This window comes from Mytilus edulis, chromosome 2 (genome assembly GCF_963676685.1).
Source record: "Mytilus edulis chromosome 2, xbMytEdul2.2, whole genome shotgun sequence".
Lineage (NCBI taxonomy): Eukaryota > Metazoa > Mollusca > Bivalvia > Mytilida > Mytilidae > Mytilus > Mytilus edulis.
In genome coordinates this window covers 45,011,158-45,024,385 of record NC_092345.1, presented here as the reverse complement: position 1 = coordinate 45,024,385, position 13,228 = coordinate 45,011,158, and the positions used below count along the sequence as shown (strand labels likewise).

At 29.7% G+C, this 13,228-nt stretch overlaps 1 protein-coding gene across 3 annotated transcripts in view; it reads left to right on the top strand.

The window, feature by feature from the left end:
• The window catches only part of LOC139510568 (uncharacterized), a 29,917-nt gene extending 17,212 nt beyond the window's left edge, over nt 1–12,705 (top strand). Inside the window, exons 1-6 of one of the 3 annotated variants that reach the window (XM_071297131.1) lie at nt 2,641–2,846; nt 9,512–9,671; nt 9,876–9,961; nt 10,838–10,915; nt 12,030–12,044; nt 12,425–12,705. In XM_071297131.1, coding sequence (XP_071153232.1) covers nt 2,789–2,846; nt 9,512–9,671; nt 9,876–9,961; nt 10,838–10,915; nt 12,030–12,044; nt 12,425–12,636 — 609 coding nt within the window. In that variant the 5' untranslated portion in view covers nt 2,641–2,788 and the 3' untranslated portion in view covers nt 12,637–12,705. Of the gene's footprint in view, nt 1–2,640; nt 2,847–8,028; nt 8,164–9,511; nt 9,672–9,875; nt 9,962–10,837; nt 10,916–12,029; nt 12,045–12,424 lie in introns of those variants that run through there. The other 2 variants (XM_071297130.1, XM_071297132.1) reach the window with 2 other exon arrangements.
• The last annotated feature ends 523 nt before the right edge of the window (nt 12,706–13,228 follow it).

Genomic DNA, 13,228 nt, shown 5'->3' with positions numbered 1-13,228 from the left:
GTCAGAGTATAGAAAGAACATAAGAAATTCATTGTTTTCTCTCAAGTATAAAAAGAAGAAATTTGCAAATTGTATAGTACAACTGTACAAGAAACTCGCTAAACAAAAACGTTGTGATATCGAATAGTGAACTTAACAATTACAGCATGCTTCTGAGGGCAACGATTGCTTTGTTATTTGCTGGTCTTGTCTGTTATAAACAAGGTAAATTCTTTTTTTTTGTAAAAATTATTTTAAGTGTAGACGACAAAACATTTTCTTTGCTTGTAAAGGGTCTGTCTGTAAGTAATGAATAGATGAAAAGCTTTTTCCCGTGATGCCACCAGAAACTTCGTGCAATTAATTAAGTGTATTTCTCATCGTTTTAATATTATAACATACATCACAAACATTACATGTAAAGGTGGTGGTAATCGTATGAAAGTCTTCTCTTTTGTATTCCTATCATAATGACTGCTGTGTGTATAATTAAATTTCATTGCGTTTTGATGCTTATCATTAGCAAAAAAATCTTTACATTAATTGTGAAATAATTTCAAATAAGTTGGAGTCAATATATTTATTAATATCGTCAAATTTTCTATTACACGTACGGTAGTTCAAGGACAATTTTCCGGGACTTGTATTTCTTTATAATTAATCACTATTATTCAAGGTAAGAATTATAAGCCTCCATTTCTTTGAATTATGTAGGGACGCGTTCGTTTGTAAAATTTCATGAGCTGAGAGTTATTGACTTTACTCTAGAGATTCATTTGAAATGGATTAGCATTTTAGCAGTATGTTAATTCAAATCTAAAATACTTTTCAAATCGTTAACTTGCATATGGAAGTGTTTAAAAATTGTATACCTAAGATATACTTTGTAGCTTTGTTTATTACTATCTCTGATAAAAGCAATACTAATTGGAATCCAGATTGTGGCTATGTATACCACCTATGTGGTGGTGTTTTTTTTGGGTAACATTATCACAAATATAAGCTCTTTGTAGTAATGAAAGCTAGTAAAGTATAAAAAGGAACACATTTGGAGTGGTCAGAGTTGGCGGAAAAGAAAACAACGAACTTTATTCAGGTTTTAAAATCTTTTGATTCTTGTACCAAGTTAGAAATATGACAGTTGTTTTTCACTCGTTTCCGTTCATTGATATAGTTTGATATTGTGTGTTTTTCTGGACTTCCCCTTTTTGATCTTTCCTTTGAGTTTGGTCCGTTTGTTTTACTTTTTATCAAACAATCAACAGTGCCATGAAAAAAATAATCTTCCAGATAAATCTTTAAGCGTACTTAAAAGAATTTTACTAAGTTCATTTGAAGCAATATTGAATTTGTCCAACTTTAAATACAACAAACCCAAGGAAATAAATTTATATTTAATTTTTTACAAGATTTAACATTTTGTAAGAATTTACAGAAAGTGGTTTCTAGCGTAGATGTTATAAAGGTAATGTAACAAACTGACAGTTTTGCAATTGGTACTGATAGAAATCATCACTATTTTAGTTGACATGTTTTACATAATTTTTTTTTTTTTATAAAAGAGTAAATATATTCCTATAATATATTTGATCTAATTCACTGAAAATTAACCCGCCTAAAGAATATAGAATTCTGGGGAACAAATCCGAACAACTCTGCATTATCAATGGTGAGATAAGCGCTGATCAATCGATGTGGTCTTGGATATATAGATTCCATAACTGCTACAAGTGTGCTACGATATTTCTCCACTCGAGACCGTTAAATTTTAATATTTAAAGCGCGAGGCTGGCAAAGCTTTATAAATAATTAAAATTTAACAGTTGAGAGTGGAGAAAAATCGTACTACACGAGTTAAAGTGGTGGATTTTGTTTCTCTAATGATTTGTAGCCCTCCTTTTCAAAAAATTGAAGAAATATGTTTACTTTTTATGTGACGACATCAAGCATGGTCGCTTTTTTACCATATCGTCACAATAGGAAAATTCAGAAAAAAACCAAGAAAATTCAACGTCACAATACAATTTCGACCAATCATTTGCCGACAACAGCTTATTCACTAGTGAGGGAAAATATTGTTCTCACATCGATCAAGAAATGTGATAATAGCGCAAAAATTAGAGAAATGGACGTTTCCCCCAGCTGTAACTGATTCGTTCATATAATGTTTAGCAATTATTTTTATAATATCATATTTTTTTTAATGATTTTTGACTAATTTAATTTGAAAAGCGTCAAGTTAAGATTAATAAATGTTTTGTTTTGTTTTTTTTATTTTCCAACTCTTAATATCTATTTGGTTCTGATGTGTGGTTTAACACTCATGATTTAAATTCGTGATTATTTCGGTCCATTTTAAAATCTATTCATGTTTAATATAAAACCATGTATCAAACAATTGAGAATGGAAACGGTGAATGTTTATAATACAAAATATTCAAATATACAAAATATGGAGAAACATCTGCTGATCTATGCAGATTTTAACTTGTATTTTACATGTATGTTGTAATTGTTGTTCACATATGCTGATTTATATATCTGTGCATTAAACAATTTATTTTTTCTTAAGTATTTTCATGCATGCGTAAAAATAATCTCGTTGATTTTCAAACTTTTTTTCTTTTTGAAAGAGATTTTCACCCAATCAGAATAAGACACTCGTCAGAGTATAGAAAGAACATAAGAAATTCATTGTTTTCTCTCAAGTATAAAAAGAAGAAATTTGCAAATTGTATAGTACAACTGTACAAGAAACTCGCCAAACAAAAACGTTGTGATATCGAATAGTGAACTTAACAATTACAGCATGCTTCTGAGGGCAACGATTGCTTTGTTGTTTGCTGGTCTTGTCTGTTATAAACAAGGTAAATTCTTTTTTTTTTGTAAAAATTATTTTAAGTGTAGACGACAAAACATTTTCTTTGCTTGTAAAGGGCCTGTCTGTAAGTAATGAATAAATGAAAAGCTTTATCCCGTGATGCCACCAGAAACTTCGTGCAATTAATTAAGAGTATTTCTCATCGTTTTAATATTATAACATACATCACAAACATTACATGTAAAGGTGGTGGTAATCGTATGAGAGTCTTCTCTTTTGTATTCCTATCATAATGACTGCTGTGTGTATAATTAAATTTCATTGCGTTTTGATGCTTATCATTAGCAAAAAAATCTTTACATTAATTGCGAAATTGTTTCAAATAAGTTGGAGTCAATATATTTATTAATATCGTCAAATTTTCTATTACACGTACGGTAATTCAAGGACAATTTTCCGGGACTTGTATTTCTTTATAATTAATCTCTATTATTCAAGGTAAGAATTATAAGCCTTCATTTCTTTGAATTATGTAGGGACGCGTTCGTTTGTAAATTTTTATGAGCTGAGAGTTATTGACTTTACTCTAGAGATTCATTTGAAATGGATTAGCATTATAGCAGTATGTTAATTCAAATCTAAAATACTTTTCAAATCGTTAACTTACATATGGAAGTGTTTAAAAATTGTATACCTAAGATATACTTTGTAGCTTTGTTTATTAAAATCTCTGATAAAAGCAATACTAATTGGAATCCAGATTGTAGCTATGTATACCACTTATGTGGTGTTTTTTTTTTTGAGTAACATTATCACAAATATAAGCTCTTTGTAGTAATGAAAGCTAGTTAAGTATAAAAAAGGAACACATTTGGAGCGGTCAGAGTTGGCGGAAAAGAAAACAACGAACTTTATTGAAAAGAAAACAACGAACTTTATTCAGGTTTTAAAATCTTTTGATTCTTGTACCAAGTTAGAAATATGACAGTTGTTTTTCACTCGTTTCCGTTGATTGATATAGTTTGATTTTGTGTGTTTTTCTGGACTTCCCCTTTTTGAGCTTTCCTTTGAGTTTGGGCCGTTTGTTTTACTTTTTATCAAACAATCAACAGTGCCATGAAAAAAATAATCTTCCAGATAAATCTTTAAGCGTACTTAAAAGAATTTTACTCAGTTCATTTGAAGCAATATTGAATTTGTCCAACTTTAAATACAACAAATCCAGGGAAATAAATTTATATTTAATTTTTTACAAGATTTAACATTTTGTAAGAATTTACAGAAAGTGGTTTCTAGCGTAGATGTTATAAAGGTAATGTAACAAACTGACAGTTTTGAAATTGGTACTGATAGAAATCATCACCTAGAAACTATTTTAGTTGACATGTTTTACATAATTGTTTTTTTTTTATAAAAAAATTAATATATTCCTATAATATATTTGATCTAATTCACTGAAAATTAACCCGCCTAAAGAATATAGAATTCTGGGGAACAAATCCGAACAACTCTGCATTATCAATGGTGAGATAAGCGCTGATCAATCGATGTGGTCTTGGATATATAGATTCCATAACTGCAACAAGTGTGCTACGATATTTCTCCACTCGAGACCGTTAAATCTTAATATTTAAAGCGCGAGGCTGGCAAAGCTTTATAAATAATTAAAATTTAACAGTTGAGAGTGGAGAAAAATCGTACTACACGAGTTAAAGTGGTGGATTTTGTTTCTCTAATGATTTGTAGCCCTCCTTTTCAAAAATTTGAAGAAATATGTTTACTTTTTATGTGACGTCATCAAGCATGGTCGCCTTTTTACCATATCGTCACAATAGGAAAATTCAGAAAAAAACCAAGAAAATTCAACGTCACAATACAATTTCGACCAATCATTTGCCGACAACAGCTTATTCACTAGTGAGGGAAAATATTGTTCTCACATCGATCAAGAAATGTGATAATAGCGCAAAAATTAGGGAAATGGACGTTTCCCCCAGCTGTAACTGATTCGTTCATATAATGTTTAGTAATTATTTTTATAATATCATATTTTTTTTTATGATTTTTGACTAATTTAATTTGAAAAGCGTCAAGTTAAGATTAATAAATGTTTTGTTTTGTTTTTTTTTTATTTTCCAACTCTTAATATCTATTTGGTTCTTATGTGTGGTTTAACACTCATGATTTAAATTCGTGATTATTTCGGTCCATTTTAAAATCTATTCATGTTTAATATAAAACCATGTATCAAACAATTGAGAATGGAAACGGTGAATGTTTATAATACAAAATATTAAAATATACAAAATATGGAGAAACATCTGCTGATCTATGCAGATTTTAACTTGTATTTTACATGTATGTTGTAATTGTTGTTCACATATGCTGATTTATATATCTGTGCATTAAACAATTTATTTTTTCTTAAGTATTTTTATGCATGCGTAAAAATAATCTCATTGATTTTCAAACTTTTTTTCCTTTTGAAAGAGATTTTCACCCAATCAGAATAAGACACTCGTCAGAGTATAGAAAGAACATAAGAAATTCATTGTTTTCTCTCAAGTATAAAAAGGAGAAATTTGCAAATTGTATAGTACAACTGTACAAGAAACTCGCTAAACAAAAACGTTGTGATATCGAATAGTGAACTTAACAATTACAGCATGCTTCTGAGGGCAACGATTGCTTTGTTATTTGCTGGTCTTGTCTGTTATAAACAAGGTAAATTCTTTTTTTTTGTAAAAATTATTTTAAGTGTAGACGACAAAACATTTTCTTTGCTTGTAAAGGGTCTGTCTGTAAGTAATGAATAGATGAAAAGCTTTATCTCGTGATGCCACCAGAAACTTCGTGCAATTAATTAAGAGTATTTCTCATCGTTTTAATATTATAACATACATCAAAAACATGACATGTAAAGGTGGTGGTAATCGTATGAGAGTCTTCTCTTTTGTATTCCTATCATAATGACTGTTGTGTGTATAATTAAATTTCATTGCGTTTTGATGCTTATCATTAGCAAAAAAATCTTTCCATTAATTGCGAAATTATTTCAAATAAGTTGGAGTCAATATATTTATTAATATCGTCAAATTTTCTATTACACGTACGGTAGTTCAAGGACAATTTTCCGGGACCTTTATTTCTTTATAATTAATCTCTATTATTCAAGGTAAAAATTATAAGCCTCCATTTCTTTGAATTATGTAGGGACGCGTTCGTTTGTAAAATTTCATGAGCTGAGAGTTATTGACTTTACTCTAGAGATTCATTTGAAATTGATTAGCTTTTTAGCAGTATGTTAATTCAAATCTAAAATACTTTTCAAATCGTTAACTTACATATGGAAGTGTTTAAAAATTGTATACCTAAGATATAATTTGTAGCTTTGTTTATTACAATCTCTGATAAAAGCAATACTAATTGGAATCCAGATTGTGGCTATGTATACCACCTATGTGGTGGGGTTTTTTTTGGGTAACATTATCACAAATATAAGCTCTTTGTAGTAATGAAAGCTAGTTAAGTATAAAAAGGAACACATTTGGAGCGGTCAGAGTTGGCGGGAAAGAAAACAACGAACTTTATTCAGGTTTTAAAATCTTTTGAATTCTTGTACCAAGTTAGAAATATGACAGTTGGTTTTCACTCGTTTCCGTTGATTGATATAGTTTGATTTTGTGTGTTTTTCTGGACTTCCCCTTTTTGATCTTTCCTTTGAGTTTGGTCCGTTTGTTTTACTTTTTATCAAACAATCAACAATGCCATGAAAAAAATAATCTTCCAGATAAATCTTTAAGCGTACTTAAAAGAATTTTACTCAGTTCATTTGAAGCAATATTGAATTTGTCCAACTTTAAATACAACAAATCCAGGGAAATAAATTTATATTTAATTTTTTACAAGATTTAACATTTTGTAAGAATTTACAGAAAGTGGTTTCTAGCGTAGATGTTATAAAGGTAATGTAACAAACTGACAGTTTTGAAATTGGTACTGATAGAAATCATCACCTAGACACTATTTTAGTTGACATGTTTTACATAATTGTTTTTTTTATAAAAGAGTAAATATATTCCTATAATATATTTGATCTAATTCACTGAAAATTAACCCGCCTAAAGAATATAGAATTCTGGGGAACAAATCCGAACAACTCTGCATTATCAATGGTGAGATAAGCGCTGATCAATCGATGTGGTCTTGGATATATAGATTCCATAACTGCAACAAGTGTGCTACGATATTTCTCCACTCGAGACCGTTAAATCTTAATATTTAAAGCGTGAGGCTGGCAAAGCTTTATAAATAATTAAACTTTAACAGTTGAGAGTGGAGAAAAATCGTACTACACGAGTTAAAGTGGTGGATTTTGTTTCTCTAATGATTTGTAGCCCTCCTTTTCAAAAATTTGAAGAAATATGTTTACTTTTTATGTGACGTCATCAAGCATGGTCGCCTTTTTACCATATCGTCACAATAGGAAAATTCAGAAAAAAACCAAGAAAATTCAACGTCACAATACAATTTCGACCAATCATTTGCCGACAACAGCTTATTCACTAGTGAGGAAAAATATTGTTCTCACATCGATCAAGAAATGTGATGATAGCGCAAAAATTAGAGAAATGGACGTTTCCCCCAGCTGTAACTGATTCGTTCATATAATGTTTAGTAATTATTTTTATAATATCATATTTTTTTTTTTATGATTTTTGACTAATTTAATTTGAAAAGCGTCAAGTTAAGATTAATAAATGTTTTGTTTTGTTTTTTTTTATTTTCCAACTCTTAATATCTATTTGGTTCTGATGTGTGGTTTAACACTCATGATTTAAATTCGTGATTATTTCGGTCCATTTTAAAATCTATTCATGTTTAATATAAAACCATGTATCAAACAATTGAGAATGGAAACGATGAATGTTTATAATACAAAATATGGAGAAACATCTGCTGATCTATGCAGATTTTAACTTGTATTTTACATGTATGTTGTAATTGTTGTTCACATATGCTGATTTATATATCTGTGCATTAAACAATTTGTTTTTTCTTAAGTATTTTTATGCATGCGTAAAAATAATCTCATTGATTTTCAAACTTTTTTTCTTTTTGAAAGAGATTTTCACCCAATCAGAATAAGACACTCGTCAGAGTATAGAAAGAACATAAGAAATTCATTGTTTTCTCTCAAGTATAAAAAGAAGAAATTTGCAAATTGTATAGTACAACTGTACAAGAAACAAACTCGCTAAACAAAAACGTTGTGATATCGAATAGTGAACTTAACAATTACAGCATGCTTCTGAGGGCAACGATTGCTTTGTTATTTGCTGGTCTTGTCTGTTATAAACAAGGTAAATTCTTTTTTTTTTGGTAAAAATCATTTTAAGTGTAGACGACAAAACATTTTTTTTGCTTGTAAAGGGTCTGTCTGTAAGTAATGAATAGATGAAAAGCTTTATCCCGTGATGCCACCAGAAACTTCGTGCAATTAATTAAGAGTATTTCTCATCGTTTTAATATTATAACATACATCACAAACATTACATGTAAAGGTGGTGGTAATCGTATGAGAGTCTTCTCTTTTGTATTCCTATCATAATGACTGCTGTGTGTATAATTAAATTTCATTGCGTTTTGATGCTTATCATTAGCAAAATAATCTTTCCATTAATTGCGAAATTATTTCAAATAAGTTGGAGTCAATATATTTATTAATATCGTCAAATTTTCTATTACACGTACGGTAGTTCAAGGACAATTTTCCGGGACTTGTATTTCTTTATAATTAATCTCTATTATTCAAGGTAAGAATTATAAGCCTCCATTTCTTTGAATTATGTAGGGACGCGTTCGTTTGTAAAATTTCATGAGCTGAGAGTTATTGACTTTACTCAAGAGATTCATTTGAAATGGATTAGCATTATAGCAGTATGTTAATTCAAATCTAAAATACTTTTCAAATCGTTAACTTACATATGGAAGTGTTTAAAAATTGTATACCTAAGATATACTTTGTAGCTTTGTTTATTAAAATCTCTGATAAAAGCAATACTAATTGGAATCCAGATTGTGGCTATGTATACCACCTATGTGGTGTTTTTTTTTTTTGAGTAACATTATCACAAATATAAGCTCTTTGTAGTAATGAAAGCTAGTTAAGTATAAAAAAGGAACACATTTGGAGCGGTCAGAGTTGGCGGAAAAGAAAACAACGAACTTTATTCAGGTTTTAAAATCTTTTGATTCTTGTACCAAGTTAGAAATATGACAGTTGTTTTTCACTCGTTTCCGTTGATTGATATAGTTTGATTTTGTGTGTTTTTCTGGACTTCCCCTTTTTGATCTTTCCTTTGAGTTCGGTCCGTTTGTTTTACTTTTTATCAAACAATCAACAGTGCCATGAAAAAAATAATCTTCCAGATAAATCTTTAAGCGTACTTAAAAGAATTTTACAAAAAGTTCATTTGAAGCAATATTGAATTTGTCCAACTTTAAATACAACAAATCCAGGAAATAAATTTATATTTAAATTTTTACAAGATTTAACATTTTGTAAGAATTTACAGAAAGTGGTTTCTAGCGTAGATGTTATAATGGTAATGTAACAAACTGACAGTTTTGAAATTGGTACTGATAGAAATCATCACCTAGAAACTATTTTAGTTGACATGTTTTACATAATTGTTTTTTTTTATAAAGTGAACTGTATGTGTTCTTTCCCATGTAATTGGCAAAAGAGAACATTCTACAATGAATTACTGGACATAGACCTTCTAGTTCCAAATGCATACCAATTACATATTGCACCTGACATTGTTATAGAATGTTTGATTAGAGAAGGACCGTTCATTGTTAACAGGTAAGTGAAATGCTTTTCCAGTCCCGTTCATTTTTGTAAAAATCTTATTTCTTTTTTGTCAAAATAAAAACTGACTTTAATTGACAAGTACTAGTATGATAATTTTCAAACTAAAATAAGTAACAATAAAATCTTTTAGCAAAAAGTTGCTCAGCAAATACACTGTTATCATTATTGATTCATTATGATTTTTTCTTTGTTCAGACGAGGGAAAAATAAAGATATATACAGATGTATAAAACTTAACGACGTGTGTGAGAACAGCTTTGTGTTGTTAGAAACACCTCTAAGTAAGTTCAATTATCTAAAATGTATTAAAGAAAAGAGAAATACAGAAAGGATGTAGACAGGAAAATATTAAATGATAGAAAGGGAAATATATAATAATAAATTTATTGTTTGGTGATTAATTACTGGTATCTGTTTTATGAAAATTCAGTTTCATTTGTCTGATTGTTATTGTACATTATACTTTAAATTTTCTTACAAATCGCTTTTTAATGGATACATAATGTTCACAAAATCGATATAAACAATGATATATAAACCGGTTTTCAAGATGTTAGACTATTTATCTTTTAAATTAATTAACAACAGTCCTTTCTACAGTAACAAAAGTTATATTCAACCAGTGGTGTCAATCAGATTTGGAGTGTTAAGATTCTAAAGATATAATGCAAAACCTTCAACCACGACCTTTTAAGTAATACCAATGATTTTTCTACACTTCACACTACTATTCCTCATACTCAGTTGAAAAATCGAAAAACAACGTCTCATTAAACGGGTGACAGCCTTTCTTTTCCATTATAACTACAAAAATCAGAATCGTAGATACATATTTTTGTTTGAGGTCATACGAAATCATACTTTGTAAAGAATCGCGCTAATTATAGAAAAAAATATAAACCGTTGGGTTGTTTGCTTGACAACATATTGGTTGAGTTTGGTGGATTACTATTTCAACAAAGGGTCAGTATTGTAACAGTGCACTCCTATTGTCAACTTAATGTTGTAGTCATTTGAAGCAGAACTCACACAAAACCTTTGCAAAGTAAAAAAAAACATCTTTCAAAGCTCTAGAATGTCCAGTCCACAAATATTAAGCAATTTGTATAACAAATAATTTCTGAATAAAATTAAATGGGGATTTATTTGTATCACAGTGCAAATGGATTCACCTCCAAATTTGTGTGACATCTGTACTCCTGGAAATCTTACTGGCAAGCCAGAAGTATGGGTCGGTAAGTACACTTTACAAGTTGCAATACACAAATATTTGATCACGCGGTAGGTCTCTAGTCTGGAATCAAACGTTTTTACAGCTAAGACGGCAGGCAAACATGGCACTGGATAGATATCTCAGAAGGTTTAAGCCGATACGTTGAGAATTTTTCTAAAAAACAATTAAGCTACGTTACTGTCTTTCTATTCTTTCTGTGTCCTTCTTTTGTTATACTCGTAGTCTCCTTGATCTTTAAAAATAGTTAGCTTTCAAAACATAGTCTCTCTGCGTTTGTTAGTGTTAACTCAACAGAAATACACGATCGAACTTAATAAATTTGGATTAATCCCTTTACCCTTTTGATCTCTGTAGTTAAAATGCTGATACTGGAAGCAGTGAAAGTAATAGATAAGGACAACAGTAGTATACCGCTATTCGAAATACATAAATCGATTGAGAAAAAAAACAAATCCGGGTTACAAAATAAAACTAAGGGAAACACATCAAAAAGACATTGCTACAGATTTGCACAGCATCTTTATATGCAACGTAGGAATCCACATTTTTTATGAATACGTTATGCACAAATCAAATATTATTACCATAAAATTGAGAAAGGAAATATAATATTTTTCTTTGATCGGTCTATATTTAGCAACTACCCCGACATAACTGTAATCAATGACATGCAGATTACAAGTTTTCATTCAAACCATAACTTCCTACCACCTGTTCCTTTTTGTACAACTATACCCGATACATTTTGATATCATAATATCAGTTCCACATGCAAGTATAAATTTGATAGTAAGAGATATTTCAATCGATATTTATCAAGAAAAACCAAAAGTAACCATGTGATAACCTTATGTTGTTTACATTCACGCCATTTAGACTGTGGTCGAACGTTGTCTTAATTCAAATAACATCACAGCTCATTGTGTGTAGATAGCTTACTAAAAAACTTTATAAATTTGTATGACAGTTTTATAGGTAACACACTGTTTTTATTGAAGAGTAATTACCACTTATACATGCATAAAATTGATAGTCGTGTTTTTTCGCCATATCAAATAATCACTGATTTTATTTTGAACAGAGCATCGGCATTCCTATTTTAATTCTTGTTTCAGCAAAAGAGAATACTTGTGAGTATGGCTCCGTACACTTAACTTTTTTTTCATTAATGATTACTTTAAAATTCCGGAAGTAATCTGAGTATTGAAAAAGATTTTTTTTAACAATGTACACTTCTTGAAAATGATCCTTTTTTTTATATAATAACTACAAATATGAAGGTAAGTCAATTAATAACATCGTTTTATGAAATTAAAAAAAAACCAAACCCATAGGCATTGATAAAAGTGACCGAACAATCTTAAAAGAATACATCAATCAGCTAGTGTACGTGTCGTGTCGTGTCCTTCTATTATTTTAAATTTTACAAAATATTTTTTCCTCTTATTGAAAAAACTAACCACGAAGTGTAGCAAAAATTTAAATTTTACATTTGCTATTATGTTTTTAGTACTAGGATGTGGTGTACCAAAGAACTGTCCTGTACAACGTAGTACAGACATTCAATGTAATGGATGTGAAAAGAACCAACCAAATGATGACATAGCCTGCAGCACTTGCAAAAAAGAGGAAAGAAGAAAGTGGGAATATCAAAGGAAATATTCCGGAGAGAAGAAGAAATCAACCTATGGTTCATTTTCTAGAAGTTCTTACAGAGGCTAAACGTACAAGGAAAAATATGCTGAAGCACTGTCATGTTTCAATAGAAAAGCAAATTATTGAAAATAAATATCAGCAATTATTCTTTAGTTATCCTTATAATATAGACGACTTTCGATTTTGTGCAATTTTCATTTAACTTTCCCATGTTACAATGCTTAGGGACGATATAAAAAAAATCAATGAGGGATAAAAAAAAAAAAAAACTTAATTAAAATAGTTTGGGGTGGTGGTCAAAATTACTTTTGTTTAATTGACATCAATTTTATATATATCCTTATTGGTCAATTAATTTCCCCAAATTAAGTCACGAAAGGGGGGGTAGGGGGTCAGTGAAAAAAACTATGATAATTATTTATTTTTTTATCTTACATTGAACTTTTGATGTCGTCCCTTATGTTATTATTAAGTTACAGTTAGAGTCGATAATTAAATGACCTCGTTTACGTCAATTGACGCCGGGTCTACTGGTGTAGTGATACTTTGTTATTTGGAATATGCTATCTTTTTATCGTTTATTTTAATTTGATTTCACTTTTACTATGCATAGGCTTTACTCTGTTTAAATTTGGAATTATGCCTAATATAAAGTAAG